Raw genomic sequence first — 16918 nt, 5'->3', positions numbered from 1 at the left:
AACTGGTGTAAAGGAGCTGTAAAAAATGAAAGGTGGAATCTGATTGGTTGCTATGGGAAACTAAGCAAGTTCTACTTTACACCGGTTTGATAAATCTCCCCCAGTGTTTCTATTTAGTACATATGGCTACTACAATCAACAGCCTCGGATTTATCAGATAGGTGTAGATTATTTTGTCATTTTATACCATGTCCTCCAGTTAACCAATTTTCTTTTGATCTTGGAAAGCACACATTGCACATATATACGCATATATAAAATGCACATAAACAGTATGCACATACCAAAAAAATTATATTTATATACACATTATGTATGGTACATATATATTCATTAAGCTCATACATACACATTATACATACACATGCATACAGTACACACATGCACTTATTTAGGGCAGTGAGCTGGTCCATAGGTAAAGAGGGGAAATAACAGAAATTTAGTTTGGCAATGAAGATAGGGGGCTCACTAGGTTATGCAGAAAGGTGGAGAAGGGAATGGAGGATACAGTAAGTGGCTGAAAATCAAAAACCCTTCAGGGCCATCATACCCACCAGCAGTGACATCTGCAATCAGGCTCGAACTGGTTCTTAACTATACTACATATCAATTGGCAGTTTACTAAATCTCAACATACCTATAAAAAAAACTGGGTAGATTATTACTACTCAGTTTATTATTATAGATACATTTGCAGTTAAAACAACAGAAGGATATAAGACGTGAAGAAGACACATTTTAATTAAACAGAATAGAAATGTAATTAACTAAAAAGGAAAATAATTCTATTGGGGAGAGGGGCAGGCATATGTCTCACTGCAGTTGAGGTATAAGAGGTCTTTACGTTCTACACCTACAAACTTTCTAGTGAATCAGTTTTATTCTATTAACAGGCACATAATACAAACAACTGAGTAGTATATGCCAAATAAGGTGATACAATAAAAAGATATAAAGCATGTTTTTTGCTAATCAGTGGCGTATCCAAGCTATGGCAGCCATGGCTAGTGCCATAGGCGCCAAGCGGGGGGGGCGACCAGGGCCGATCCTACACGGGGTGCAGTGGGTGCCCGGGCCCCGCACCCCAGCGCTGCGGCCCTGGTGACAAGTGGGGGCGGCCGCCGGGCCGCGGCCGGCGGCAGGGCAGAGCAGGAGATGAGCGCCTCCATTGCGGAAGCGCTCATCTCCATAGTCATCTGTATTGCCGTCCTCAGGACGGCAATACAGATGCCTGTCTGTGCTGCGGCAGAGGAGGGAGAGGTGTGTCCCCTCCTGTTCCTCTGATAGGCTGCCGGCTTAGTGCTGGCAGCCTATCAGAGGCCGGTGATGGCGCGATGACGTCATCGCGTCGCCTGAGCCGTATAGCGAGGGACACACAGACGGAAGAGGTGGCCTGCATCGCATCGCATTGCTGGAGGTAAGTATAAGTGTATTATTTTTTTTTATTTTTTTATATAGGTACAATACTGGGCTGGCACATGATAAGGGGGGCTACTGGGCTGGCACATAAGGGGGGCTACTGGGCTGGCACATAAGGGGGGACTACTGGGCTGGGCTGGCACATGATAAGGGGGGCTACTGGGCTGGCACATGATAAGGGGGGACTACTGGGCTGGCACATGATAAGGGGGGACTACTGGGCTGGCACATGATAAGGGGGGACTACTGGGCTGGCACATGATAAGGGGGGCTACTGGCACATGATATGGGGGGCTACTGGCACATGATATGGGGGCACTCTGGCTACTGGCACATGATATGGGGGCACTCTGGCTACTGACACATGATATGGGGGGGCTCTGGCTACTGACACATGATATGGGGGGGCTCTGGCTACTGGCACATGATATGGGGGGGGCCTCTGGCTACTGGCACATGATATGGGGGGCTACTGGCACATGATAAGGGGGGCTACTGGCACATGATAAGGGGGGCTACTGGCACATGATAAGGGGGCTACTGGCACATGATAAGGGGGGCTACTGGCACATGATAAGGAGGGCTACTGGCACATAGGGGGGCTACTGGCACATAAGGGGGGCTACTGGCACATGATATGGGGGGGCTCTGGCTACTGGCATATGATATGGGGGGCTCTGGCTACTGGCACATGATGGTGGGGGGGCTCTTATTACTGGCACATGATTGGGGGCATCTATGGGGGCACATCTTACTGCAGATTATTGGGGGGCACTATAGGGGCATCTACTGAGGCTAAAAAAGAAGATATTTTATATGGGGGCTCTGTATAGGGGCATTTTATACTGGGACACATTATGGTGGGTACTATGGGGAAGGGGGGGGCACTATGGGGGTCATCTACGGGGGCACTGAGAAGGGGTATTTTATATTGGCACATTATGGGAACATTAGCTCAACTGGGGGCATTACAAATGTTTTGCATATTATAAGGAGAATTATTACTACTGGGGGGGCATTATGGTGGGCTTTATTACTCCCCCATGGTATGACCCCCTAGTAGCAGCACCAGCCTCTCCCTGCTCTGCTATCCCTCTGCCCTTTCTCCAAATCCTTATTATGAAATCTTTCTCATTAGGTTAAAGCACAACATCAGCTCCGCCGAGCCCCCGGCCAAAGTGTTGAAGTGGCGTCCGAGATCCCCAAGGGCCAAGTCAAGTAACTGTAAGTTTTTATGGGGGTTCTACAAAAGAGCTATCGTGTTTTTTTTTTTGTTAAGGTTATCTGAAAGATGGGTTTAAAATATTTTGACAGGGGCGCAGTTTCAGTGCTTGCCATAGGCGCCATTTTCACTAGATACGCCTCTGTTGCTAATACATACATTATAAACAAACTGCAGGAAGATAAATATGTCCCAGAACAATAGTCTTCCAAAAAGATATTAAGAGGGTATTTTCACAATAGACATCTATGGCATTCTCTAAAGGATATCAGCTGTTATCGGAACTCCAATAGAAGTCAATGGAGACAGTGATACATGCAGATCCAAGAGTTGAATATACCATACATGTCTGCAGTGACAATACCCCTTTAAATCTTTTGCTCTTACATGGTATACACCAAAAAAGAAAGATAAATAAAAGAAGGTAAAATAAAAAAGGGGGAGAGAGGAAAGAAGAAGAAGAAGTAGAGAGAGAGGTAATAGGTATAATGGACTCTTCATAAATAAACAGGGTTATATAGGGTAATATCCTCAAAAAGTTCAAAATCTTATAAAACCCAATTGTCCTAGGACAGAGATTTCACGAAATATCCCTTTTTAACTTGGTGATGTTAGTTGGAATATAGTCTCTAAATATAGTTCCTTTCAACAAATTACACATTAGAGATGAGCGAACCGGACAAGATTTGTTTTGTTTGAAGAATTTAAAAAAAAATTCAGTTACAAATCAGAGAGATAGAGAGAAAGCGCAAACAAGCAAGACAGCTAGTACAGAAATGTGTGTTTCTCAACAATATATATGCGTTGTTTAAAGGGTTTCTGTCACCTGAAAAATGGGTATTAAGCTGGGTAACATTAACGATGTGCTAATATCAGCTGAACATAACTATATTAGTGCCATCTCACTGCCTAAAGCCTTTATTGAGAAAAACTAACTTTTATAATATGCTCATTAGCCTCTAGGAGCAGGGGGGGTGTTGCACCTGCTCCTAGAGGCTCACTTTGCCCACCTCTTTTCACGCCCTTCTCTTGAGTGACAGGGCCGGGGCAGCGCTGCTCTCCTCCCGCCGGCCATGTCTGCAGTGTAAATCTTGCGCCGTTCAGTATTTGGCGCTGGCTTCCTCACTGCACCGAATACTGAACGGTCTGACATGCTGTAACATGCTGTGTGCAAATTGCATTGTGTTTTCATGGTGTTAGGTTCCCTTTAAATATGTTCTGCTGTATTTTTACCTTTTATTAATATTTTCTCTCACAGATGTTGATGAGTGTTCACGATCTGGAACATGTGGTGACCCACGTAGTTGTGTTAATTTTCCGGGACACTACAAATGCGAATGTCAAATCGGATACAAAATAAAAAGCAGAAGACCATTTTTATGCGAAGGTAAGATTATGAATAAACCAGCCGACCAAAATTTTCTTCCTGACATTCATTTTATTTATGAAAAATAAAGACGTTTTAGAAAATGAAATATTATAGAGTAGTGATTGTTGCAGGCAATACATATTAGTTTAGCACACGAGAAGAGATTTTCTAAAAAGCAAACAGATATAATGAAGGGAAGTAAAGACAATAATTAAAGTGGTTGTCTCACCACAAACTATCTTTTTAATATGAGATACAGATGGTATGGCTCCTAAGACTACCAGAAAAAGCTGTTTTATATTTGGTTTTAGTCTGCCAAAGTGAGAGCTGCTGGGGGCGTGGCCTGACCGGCATGGAGTGAGGACGCTGGTCGCTTCAGCTCCGATTCTATCCTGTTTGTATCCTGACCATCCGCTCTGATAAACTTTGAACTTATGCCTAAAGACCCTCAGTGAGCCTCTGTGAGTGCCCCCCATAAGTTTTACCTGTCCCGGTGCCCTGCGGTGACTGCCGGATAAAAAGCCCTGGGACTGGGCCTACTTACCAGACGGCACTACCTGACGCCATCCCTGCCTGCTGGCTGAATCGATCGGTGGGGGAGCCGGTGAGAGGGGATTCCCTGCCATACTTACCTACACCGGAGGCCAAGCGGGACCTGGAACTTTAATCCGGTGGGTTCTTTTCACTCCTTCCTTGGCCGGACGGCGAACCTGTGACCCCGGGGCGTTGGACGCTGCGGGCGCCATATTGGCTGCAGCACTGCAGACGGCTATACCTCTCCCCCTGTAGGCTGTTACCCAGGTAGAGAACTTTTTCATCTACTCTGCCATTATAGAGATTCACCTGGGGCGGTGTGACGCTGGTTGGGGACACTGTGTCTGCGTTATCCTCAGCAGAGAGAGATTCGACACTTATATTAAGCCACAAGCGTTGGTTGCTGAAGGTTTTATGGGCCGAAAAACGGGCACCTCAGGGCCTGCTATCCCTCCTAAATTGATGCTTGACAACATGAGCCAGACAGATGGCCACAACCCTGGGGCTTCTTCTGAACGTCCGGAGGTGGACCTTGCAAAAGTCATGGCAGCCATTACTAACTGCCAAACGACACTCACGGTCAAAATTGACCATGTACAGGCCGACCTAACTCTCCTCAGGCATGATATTGATAAGATCCGTGAGAGGACAACTGAGGTGGAGAGGAGGCTGGGAGAGGTGGAAGATACGGTCCAACGTGAGGATTCGGTGGTCCGTGATTTGCAAAACCAAGTTAAAACCCTGGCGGCAAAAGTGGAAGACGCTGAAAATCGAAACAGGAGAAATAATATTAGGATTATGGGCTTACCGGAGAGGGCAGAGGGCCCTTCCCCTGAGGAATTTACGGAGCGTCTCATCAAGCAACTCCTGAACCCAATTACCCTCTCGGGGACGTTTGCAGTGGAGAGGGCGCACAGGATTCCTACCCGTCCTCTGCCCCCTGGAGCCCCGCCACGTCCTTTTATCTTTAAAGTGTTAAATTATAGAGACAGGGACGCTATCCTGGCTACGGCCCGTCGTATGAAGGACATTCATTTTGACAACGTCCGGATTTCCTTCTACCCGGACTTTTCTACAGAGGTGCAGAAACAACGCAGGCAATTCACGGCAGTGAGAGTTCGGTTGCGGGAGAAAGGCCTGGTTTATGCCATGATGTATCCAGCACGTCTCAGAATCCAGGATGGTGAAGTGGTGAAATTCTTCACCTCCCCAGAGGAGGCGTCTGACTGGCTCGATCGCAGGGGCTGAGTATAATGGGACTTATGTTCTGAGAGTCTTATTTTATGTTGCGGATGGTCACTTTATATGGGGAGCTGTTTGTGCTAAAATTGTATTGCCCTACTGCCTAGGTTCAGTTCTTGAGTTTACCTAGAGTGGTGGGTGGCAACACGGGCCTCCCCGTCCTGATCTATTAGTGAGGAGATTGTTCATGGGATATTCAAGCTTGGATAGGTTGGGGTTATCTGGGCAGGGTGGGGGGATTTGTCCGCTGTTCTGGGCATGTTGGGATGTTCTCACTGCATTCTTGATGTATGGGTATGATTGTGTGTATGTATGGCTTGGGTGGTGCATTTTCCTCGTATGGTATAACTTTGACACTCCGCCGTAATGGCTATCTGTCGGTTTGTCTCCTGGAATGTCAGGGGACTAAATGATAAAATTAAAAGATCACTGGTCTTTAATTTTATAAAGAAACATAACCCCGATATGTTGATATTGCAGGAGACACATCTGCAGGGGAGGAAGCTCCTAGCGTTGAAAAAGCCTTGGGTGGGAGCAGCTTACCATGCGGTATTCACTTCCAGAGCGAGAGGTGTGTCAATTCTGGTGGCGAAGTCCCTTCCCTTTCGTTCCTGCTCTGTTCAGACTGACATGATGGGACGTTTTGTGATCCTTCATGCTGCAATCAGGGGCATCGAGTATGTGGTGATAGGAGTATATGTCCCCCCCCCTTTTCAGAGGGATGTGTTGGATGAAATTATGAAACGAGTGGCAGCGTTGCCCCCGGTGCCTCTGATTGTACTTGGGGATTATAACGCGGTGTTGGACCGGACAATGGATAGGCTTCGTCCTGGGGGGTCGCATACTGATGCGTTGAATTCCTGGGCAGAGGTATTTGCTCTAACAGAGGGATGGAGATATATGCACCCTGATATTCGACAATACTCTTGCTATTCGGCTTCCTATGCAGCACTCTCCCGGATTGATTTAGCATTTCTCAGTAGGGAGCTGCTGCCCTCACTAGTAGCCGCGGAATACTTGCCAAGAGGCATTTCTGACCATGCCCCCCTGTTGGTGGTTCTGAGACAGCCGCTTGCACCTGCTGAAAGGCAATGGAGACTGAATAGCAAATGGCTTGAGGTGCTGCCGGTGGTTTGGGCGGTGCAGCAGGGGATGAAAGATTATTGGGAATTTAATGAGGGCTCTGCTAACCCTTTGGTGGAGTGGGAGGCATTTAAAGTTGTCCTGCGTGGTACACTGATTCAGGCAATTACTTCTTACAGAAAAGAGCTCAGCGCCACCAGAATTAAACTAGAAAACGAGGTAGTAGATAAGGAGCAGGCTTTCATCGCAGATCCTAATGATGTGAACCGTATTTCATGGGACGAGGCACAGAGGAAACTTACCTTGCATCTCACTGAGTACACCCAGAAGAGGTTGCTATTCCAGAGGCGCCTGGTCTTTGCAGATGGCGACAAAAATGGGAGAGCCTTGGCTTTCCTGGCTAAGACGGAGACGCAGCAGACGGTAGTCCCGCACATTACCTGCGGGGATGGCTTGAAGGTATATCGACCCGAGGACATTTGTGAACAGTTCGTTCAGTTTTATACTGACCTATACAGTTCTAAATCCACCTCCTCCCCAGATGGGATCCGTTCATTCCTTCAATCCATCCCACTGTCTCCTTTGGCTGCGGCTGATAATAGATATCTAGGGAGACCTATTGATGTTGGAGAGGTGAGGGCAGCAATCGAGGACATGGCTCCTGGGAAGTCACCTGGACCGGACGGCTTCCCGATTGAATGGTACAGGTTAGACGTTGATTTACAATCTGCACGTTTACTCAGACTTTTTGAGTATGCATGTGAATCCGGGAAGTTGCCTTCTTCCTTTGGGGAGGCGACTGTCGTTGTAATTCACAAAGTCGGGAAGCCTCCGGATCAGTGTGCATCATACAGGCCGATTTCCCTCCTAAACACGGACGCGAAAATCTTGGCTAAAGTCCTGGCTAGGCGTCTTGGCGAGGTGATACTGTCCGTTATTGACCCTGATCAATCTGGCTTTATGCCTGGGAAGACGACTGATATAAATCTTAGGAGATTATTCACCAATTTACAGGTCAGGCACGATAATGCGGGTTCAAGAGTCTTGGCGTCCCTGGATAACGAGAAGGCCTTTGACTCTGTGGAGTGGCATTTTATTTGGGAAACAATGTTCCGTCTTGGTTTTCCTTCCTCCTTTGTCAAGTGGGTCCAATTGTTATACCAGACACCTATAGCACGGATTAGAGTGAATGGAGTCATATCCCGGCCCTTCAGGTTGTATAGAGGCACTAGACAAGGGTGCCCTTTGTCCCCATTGTTGTTCGCCCTGATAATGGAACCCTTGACACAATTAATTAACAACAGCTCTTTGATAGAGGGGTGGTCGGTAGCGGGGATTCAGGAGAAGGTATCATTATACGCGGATGACCTGTTAGTCTACTTGGCGGACCCTGGCCCCTCCTTAGAAACCCTGCTGGATGTAGTGGATGGATATGGGAAATACTCGGGTTTACGGGTTAATTGGGCCAAGTCTAGTTTATGTATAATAGATGCAGATCAAGATGTGGATATTTCCCCGATATCTCCCCTGAGAGTTGTAGATAATTTTCTTTACTTAGGGATACAAATCCATAGGGACCCCAGACAGTTTTGTCAATTGAACTTGAGGCCCACCATGGAATATGTCACGCGTAAGCTGGAGGCCTGGGAAAATCTTCCGCTGACTTTGGTGGGGAGAATTAATATTATCAAGATGGTGCTACTACCTAAACTTCTGTATATTTATAGAGCAGCCCCAGTGAGGATCCCTAAGTCCCATTTTGATATTTTAGATAGATCCTTTTCCCGTTTCTTGTGGCTCCATCGGTCCCCCAGACTTGCGAGAAAGACGCTGAAGGCCTCCTACATTCAGGGGGGCTTGCAGCTACCAGATATGTATATTTATTATATAGCCACGCGCCTAATGTATGCATCTTGGTGGATTAGGGCAGATGCCAATAACCCTGCGGTGGTACTAGAGGCGGCGCTGGCTGGTTCATATGAAGCTCTAACTAATCTGGTATACAGGGGGGGGAAACCCGTAGGACTGGGGACTTATACAGACTCTATGGTAACAGTTAACGAGGCTTGGGTGAGGTTTGTGGAGATACATACAGAAAACCTGGAGGGTGACACTTGGTCCCCCTATATCCCACTATGGCGTAACAAGCTTCTCCCAGAGCTCTTGCATCTTCCTGACTTTGAATTCTGGCCTAGGAAGGGTCTTAAATATCTAACACAATTGTTTCAGGATGGGACCTTCCGTTCCTTTGAGAGCCTGCGAGCTGAGTTCCAGTTGCCCCAGACGAGTTTTTACCGCTTCCTCCAACTGAGACATGCCTGCGAGAAACAATTTAGAGCCCTATCCCTAAATTTAGAGTGCGGCCCATTAGAATCAATAGCTAGGAGGAAAATCCCTTGCAAACCTATCTCCTCCTTTTATGTTGAAATTGTTAAAATGCAAGAATCTCCTATTAGGCGTTCCTTTGCTAAATGGGCTGAGGATATTCCAGAATTGGAGGATTCTCATTTGGAGGAGTGGCGTCTGAGATGGAGGACGTCGGTTATAAGTGCGAGAGATCAGCTCATCCAAGTGAAATGGATGCACAGAGTGTACTTGACCCCACTGCGTCTCTATCAGATGCGACAATTACCGAGTCCGGGATGCGATAGATGTGGAGAGGCGAGGGGCTCTTTCTTCCATATGGTGTGGCTATGCCCGGTGATAAAGACATACTGGAAGGGAATTTGTAATTTTATCAATGTTAGGTTAGGGCTCCCAGGGATTTGTAATCCTGTAATATGCCTACTAGGGTTAGTTTCTGATGCCACTCCTTCCAAATATAATAGAATACTGTTAAGATTGTTGATGTTTTATGGGAGGAAAAATATACTTTTGAACTGGAAACCGCCCAAGTGTCCTACAGTGGGCCAATGGGTACTCCTTATAAATAATGACCTGCAAATGTATAAATTGACATACGAGGCAAGGGGATTGACTGATCGATTTGATGATATCTGGGGCCTTTGGGTCCAAGCAGAAGGCACGACTTGAGTCATTGACGGTGGCAAATGTATCACCCATTGTATGTATGTGTGAGTGTATGGGATTGAGTAAGTTCTAGAAGCTTCTTAGAGACAACAGTGACACTTTGTACTAAAGTCATTTATATGTCTTTTATGGTCAAGATATACGTTAATAACGGACTTGCTGATGTGAGTGTTGTATCATGGAAGATTGTTTCTTCTTTGTTCTCCCCATGGGAGTGTTGTATTTTTATGCAAAATGTTAAATAAACACTATTAAAAAAAAAAAAAAAAAAAAAAAAAAAAAAAGTGAGAGCTGCTCCTTGTTGTTGCTTCTCCATTGTGGTTTACAGAATTGGACATCATGGTGGCTCAGTGCTTAACACTTTTGCCTTGAAGTGTTACGGTCTGGGGTTCAAAGTCAATCAATGTCTGCATGGAGTTTATATGTTCTCCCAGTTTTTGTGTGGATTTCCGATGGATACCCTGGTTTCCTCCAACATTACAAAAAATAGAAATAGAAATAATGTGGCACACTGGAGCAACCAGAGATCATTCGAGGTGCTCTCAGTAGAGTAGGCTCACCCTGTCTACTCAAATAGGTAGCAATGAGAACAAAAGAACTGGGCACTCTCAGATATCCCAACCAATACTGAATTTATTAGATAAGCTAAAACCTAGTCCTGCCCAGTATTGTTTGCTGTGGAGAAAAGTAAAACATAAGATTTCCTATGCGATTAAGTTGGATCGAAGGTTTATACTAACTAACCTATATTCGAATAAATATCGATCCTAAGGATTTTACATTGGATGAAAAGACACTTACCTTTGTATCCAGAAACACTACTGGTTATCCATCTAGACCAAACAGGTCATACCGCATTTAGTGCTTTTATTTATACTGCACGCTTTGGTCTGCTGCTATATGTTTATGCTGCTATGTACTATTGCTTCTATTGAGATATCACTCTATGCACTTTATTCTTATTTATCAATTAAAAATTATCGATTTTAATTGTGCCTCTTGTCGTGCTACTTACAGTACAGACCAAAAGTTTGGACACACCTTCTCATTCAAAGAGTTTTCTTTATTTTCATGACTATGAAGGCATCAAAACTATGAATTAACACATGTGGAATTATATACATAACAAACAAGTGTGAAACAACTGAAAATATATCATATTCTAAGTTCTTCAAAGTAGCCACCTTTTGCTTTGATTACTGCTTTGCACACTCTTGGCATTCTCTTGATGAGCTTCAAGAGGTAGTCCCCTGAAATGGTCTTCCAACAGTCTTGAAGGAGTTCCCAGAGATGCTTAGCACTTGTCGGCCCTTTTGCCTTCACTCTACGGTCCAGCTCACCCCAAACCATCTCGATTGGGTTCAGGTCCGGTGACTCTGGAGGCCAGGTCATCTGGCGCAGCACCCCATCACTCTCCTTCATGGTCAAATAGCCCTTACTTTCAAAGTTTTCCCAATTTTTCAGCTGACTGACTGACCTTCATTTCTTAAAGTAATGATGGCCACTCGTTTTTCTTTACTTAGCTTATTTTTTCTTGCCATAACACAAATTCTAACAGTCTATTCAGTAGGACTATCAGCTGTGACTTCTCCTCAACGCAACTGATGGTCTCAACCCCATTTATAAGGCAAGAAATCCCACTTATTAAACCTGACAGGGCACACCTGTGAAGTGAAAACCATTTCATGGGACTACCTCTTGAAGCTCATCAAGAGAATGCCAAGAGTGTGCAAAGCAGTAATCAAAGCAAAAGGTGGCTACTTTGAAGAACCTAGAATATGACATATTTTCAGTTGTTTCACACTTGTTTGTTATGTATATAATTCCACATTTTGTTAATTCATAGTTTTGATGCCTTCAGTGTGAATCTACAATTTCCATAGTCATGAAAATAAAGAAAACTCTTTGAATGAGAAGGTGTGTCCAAACTTTTGGTCTGTACTGTATATGTCATTGTTGTTGCATTCCACAATTTTGCTCTAGTCCATTTTACTACCTAATATTGTGGGGTTTTTTTGTCTACCCTCCCAATGGGCAGGACTAGGTTTTATCTAATCTAATAAATTCAGTATTGGTTGGGATATCTGAGAGTGCCCAGTTCTTTTTGTTCTCATTACAAAAAATATACTAGGAGGTAAACTGAATTCCTTTGAAGTTGACCCTAGTGGGTACCTTGTGGGAAAAAAGTACATTCAAAATGTTTGTGATTACAGAAGAGACTCATAATCCTTATGCAATATCCATAATATTCATATACCCTAATAGTTCATATGGACATCACTCACTATCCAAACATAGTATTTCCACAACCCTCATTGTGCAATCTTGTTAATAAGTTTCCAATCAGAAATTGCACTTCACTGTAACTATATATTCCTCAAATATCCTGTAGTCTCAGTATAGCTGGATGGAGTCTGTCAGCATCTTTGACCATGCTAAACTGCTGTACACATAACTTTTGTGTATCTTTTATTACCAGGAATAGTGTGAATATGCAGTTTTATTCTGCTAGATTCTGCTATTGCAATTGCCCAGGGTGGGGTTTAACTATAAAGAGCTCTTTACTTTCTGTGGAACCACTGTGCCAATTAACAGGTTTGGCATTGGGCTAGACCTGAGGGCATTATCCTGACGGTCCCCTGGTATTCACTACTTAACCCCTATACAAGTATCTGGACTCTGTTGCAGGGAAGCCATAAGGCCACTATCTCTTGGAATAGTCCCAGTGTAGTTGGCCATTGACCCACAGAGGTTAGAGACACTAGTGCAAAGCACCAGAGGCAAAGACAAGGCACTATTTCAGAACCGGGCAGAATACAGATGAATCCAAGGCAAACAAAGATACAGGCATGACAGCAAACACAAAGCACTGGCAGATAGAAAGATCAGGAACCCAGATTAACAGGTTTCAAAAACCAGACATACGGACTGCAGGAATTTGTACAGACATAGCGTATTCTGGACAGCAGTGGTCAAGAATCTGTCTAGGCAGAAGGAACCACAAGACACTCACACTGTCGCTACAGCACACAATTCAGACACAGCGGTCACAGAAATACAGACAGAAGCTGGCACACACAGACAGACAGATAAAGCTCTATACAGACTCTAATGGAACACATAAAAATCCAAGACAAGGTCAAGCAAACAGGGAACATAGCAATGGATAGCACAGACAAGATAAAGGCATATTGAACTAGGTCAGAATTCAGACACAGACAGAACCAGAACAATCCAGACACAAACCTGAGAGACCAGGCAGACAAAGCTCCAACACAGGAAACTAAGTGGATTCAAGTAAAACATGTTGCATATTCGGGGCAGGTCACACTACACAAGAAACATATAACCGACTGACATAGAACTTAGGAAATATATAGCAGACATAATGAAATCATTAGATGGGCAGATGCACACGCACACTCAGCCAGGGTAAGATTAACCCTCGCCGTACAGAACAGAGGAGAGATATAAGCACATTGGCACAAGCCACATCACAGGTAACCATCGCCAGGATACATGAAGCAGTGGCAACATAATACAATGGCTCCAATTCAAACCCACGAGCTGCTGAAGTTGACATGCACAGCACAATGGCTACAAGTAAAACACCATTGTAACAATCACAAAAGCTCCACAAAAGGGGGTTTTACTGCTCTCCCATGGACCTACCTAGTTTTGTTTTGTGCAGATATTTTGTGTAGCCAAATATTTTTTGCTGCAATTTGGCACTAATCGCTGCAAAAAATACTGCATGTGCATTTAAAAGGTGTTCCAAAAGCTCAAAATTGAATCTAAGTTGTCAGAATTTTAGAATGTTAAGTCAGGGCTCGGAAAAGCAGTACACATAACTTTTGTGGAGGTTTTATTACCAGGAGTAGTGTGAATATGCAGTTTTCTTCTTCCAATTATTACAATTGCCCAGGGTGGGATTTCCCAATGAAGTGCTCTTTACTTTCTGCATTGAGCTGCTTCACTGCTCCTCCCTCCTGATTTGAGGGACCGCTGTAGCTGTCTCTTGGTGCAGAGAGCACTTCACAGTGAAGCTCTGCCTGGGCAGATTCTAGCAGAACATTGAATTATACTAAATGTTGAATTATACTCTATTTCAGACATCAACGAGTGTATAACACAACAGCAATGTCTTGGAGGACAATGTGTAAACACTCCAGGCTCCTTCCGATGTCTCTGTCCTGAAGGCTACAGACTATATAACAAAGGAAACCAACAGATGTGTCAAGGTACTAAATCTATTGCCATTATATGTGTATGATTGTTGAAGGTGGCTTTCTAATTACTTATTTGTACAATTTTAGATATAGATGAGTGTTCACTATTCCCACAAATCTGCGCCCCTCATGGCAAGTGTGAGAATTTGGATAGATCATATAAGTGCATCTGTGACACTGGCTATGCACCTAGTGAAGACCAGAAGAGATGTGAAGGTAAGCACATAAAATATACAAATAACTTTCTTTTCATAGTACAACTGTCATCAACAAGACTTAGAACAAGACAAGAACACATTTTATCATTTTCAGAACAGCAACACGGATCCGCAAAAAATATGCATGCATGGCCCCATAGAAATGAATGGGTCAGTGTGCTATCCAGAAAAAAATATGCATGAGGCCTACCTTAGATAAATGGCCAACCATGTAATATATGTGTGGCTCAAATCTGCCAGAGCAAGAGCCCTGCCTTGTCAGTGTCTCTTGGCTATTACTCATAGTGAAGGGTGGCATGCAGGGGACCTACCTACCTCAATGGTATCTATTTGACCTACTAGGGCATATGGACAGAATTGTGTAGATCAGCTTTGATTCAATATTTATAAGAATTACAGAGATCTATCTACTTCTATTTCTGATTTTAAACTCACATTTTATCTTTGTTTTTATACTACCAGAGGTTTCTCGTGGGTCAGTTCTCAAAGACTGCTTCTTAAGTCTGGATGACACCCTGTTCTGTGACAGTGTTCTTGCTGTGAATGTCACACGAGAGCAGTGTTGCTGTTCCTTGGGTGCAGGATGGGGAGACCACTGTGAGATCTATCCCTGTCCTGTGCACAGCTCAGGTATGTTCTACTACTATCCTGTTTGCACTCTAGAGCATTACTTTACTTTTATGACATGTCAACATGCAACAAAAGGGATTGTCCAAGTTAAATAGAAACTCAGCCAGTCCCAGTAAATGCTGTTAAATAACATAAGAATCAATATTAACCCCTATTCTCCCCTGCTTTTTCCAGCGCTTCCTGCTGCTGGCATCATCTTCCTGGCTGCAGCAGTGAGGTTCCATACAAACAGGTCACTGTGCAGCCAATCACTGGCCTCAGCAGTATACACGACATGCCTGATGAAGTCAGTTATTGGCTGCAGAGGTAACATGAGCAAAGAACATCACCGCTGCAGCCAGGAGGATCTGAGCTTGGAAGTGGCGGAGAGAAAGAGGTGAATATTGATTCTTTTGACATTTTAGGCCATTTAGCAGGGCTGCCCGTGTTTTTATTTAACTCAGACGTCTTTCAATGGCATAAAAATACAGCATGAAACTAATTTGCGTAATTCTGAATTTGCTTTATACATATGCAGATGCAGTAGGACCAATGTTATCCTACACGTTCTAATTTCCACTCATATGTCCAAAGAGCATTAAGCTAATATTTAAAATTAATCCAAAATAAATCCAGTGCATGTTAAAGAGGTTTTCCTGGAGGTAAAGGGGTTGTCCAACCCCTAAGTTAAAATGAATTCCTGGAAAACACTTAAAATAGGGAAAATAATGAACCAACCTATTCACTGACACTCAGTTCAAGTGCTTCCAGTTCCTTATAGACCAAAGGATGACGACCTGTCCATGGTCATATGCACCACTGCAGCCACTCACCCACTAATGCTACGTTATAAATGTGAGATTCTTGGCAAATACATTAAAATCATTTGTGCCTGTCTGCCAACGACAATGAGATCTCTTTATGACAGGAAACCTACACTATATTATACCACAGCTGGTGCCATACTGGCCTTCTTTAAATTCAGGGAATGCAGATTCCACATGCATGCTGGGTCCACACTATATTATACCTCCGCTGGTGCCATACTGGCCTCCGTTAAATTCAGGCTGCACATGCATAATGAGCCCACTCTGTATTTTACCTCTACTGGTGCCAAATGGCCTCCAATAAATGCGGACAGAGCAGGCTACTGCTTTATACTTGCACAAATTAAAATCAGCTTATGGGGCAGACAGGTTAGTTAGGGGTACACGGCCAATGGAGTACACCTCGCCATGGCTGAAAGCACAAAATATTGAGATATAATAACATATCATACTTGCAAAATTAGACTTAGATTATCTAAATTCAACTTGCTCACATATGCAACACCACATTTTCCCTTTTTGTGATATTGGGCTTTAATTGTATATGCAGTATATCATTGTACATGTACATTTTGATTTTAAATTAAGCTCAGAGAATATGAATAATCACCAATTTTTTTAAATTGGATATACTGTCAGGTAGAAAACTAAAATAAGTGCTTTTGAAAAGTTTTCTTACACTAATTTGCACTTTTTTTTAAACTGGAACTCTTATGTTTCTTCAGCTGAGTTTCTATCACTTTGCCCAGATGGTATTGGCTTCATTGTTGACCTTGGCATTATGAGTTATGGTATTCCCACATATCGCGGTAAGTAGAGATGTAAATCCAAATACGTTCTGCTAATGAATATGAATTTTGTGTAATCTAATAAAACTATCAATAATTTTTTACATGTGATGAAAAATTGTACAGTAGGAACATGGTGCATTTGAACTTGAGTCCAGAAGTTCACTGAGTTATTGTACGTCACTTATGTCCATAGTCAGGAATGGCGTGTCACCCTCATATTGCAGTCATGTAATCATATAAATTAAGTCTAAAAAAGAAATGTAATTTAAATTAATTATTGTCTTTTTACTTTAACATGTGTTAGGATGTTTTTACATGTAGTTTTTCGGGGTGTTTTTATTCACT

General features: G+C 43.6%; 1 protein-coding gene across 1 annotated transcript in view; it reads left to right on the top strand.

Annotated features, from left to right (window-relative positions):
• Window positions 1–16918, top strand: part of LTBP3 (latent transforming growth factor beta binding protein 3) — a 260095-nt gene that overhangs the window by 183130 nt on the left and 60047 nt on the right. Inside the window, exons 14-18 of the mRNA XM_040409069.1 lie at window positions 3900–4028; window positions 14012–14140; window positions 14216–14344; window positions 14809–14976; window positions 16508–16591. Coding sequence (XP_040265003.1) covers window positions 3900–4028; window positions 14012–14140; window positions 14216–14344; window positions 14809–14976; window positions 16508–16591 — 639 coding nt within the window. The remainder of the gene's footprint in view (window positions 1–3899; window positions 4029–14011; window positions 14141–14215; window positions 14345–14808; window positions 14977–16507; window positions 16592–16918) is intronic.

Source organism: Bufo bufo, chromosome 10, assembly GCF_905171765.1.
Source record: "Bufo bufo chromosome 10, aBufBuf1.1, whole genome shotgun sequence".
Taxonomy (NCBI): Eukaryota; Metazoa; Chordata; class Amphibia; order Anura; family Bufonidae; genus Bufo; species Bufo bufo.
The sequence above is the reverse complement of the archived record's forward strand: the minus strand, read 5'-3'. Positions and strand labels throughout refer to the sequence as shown.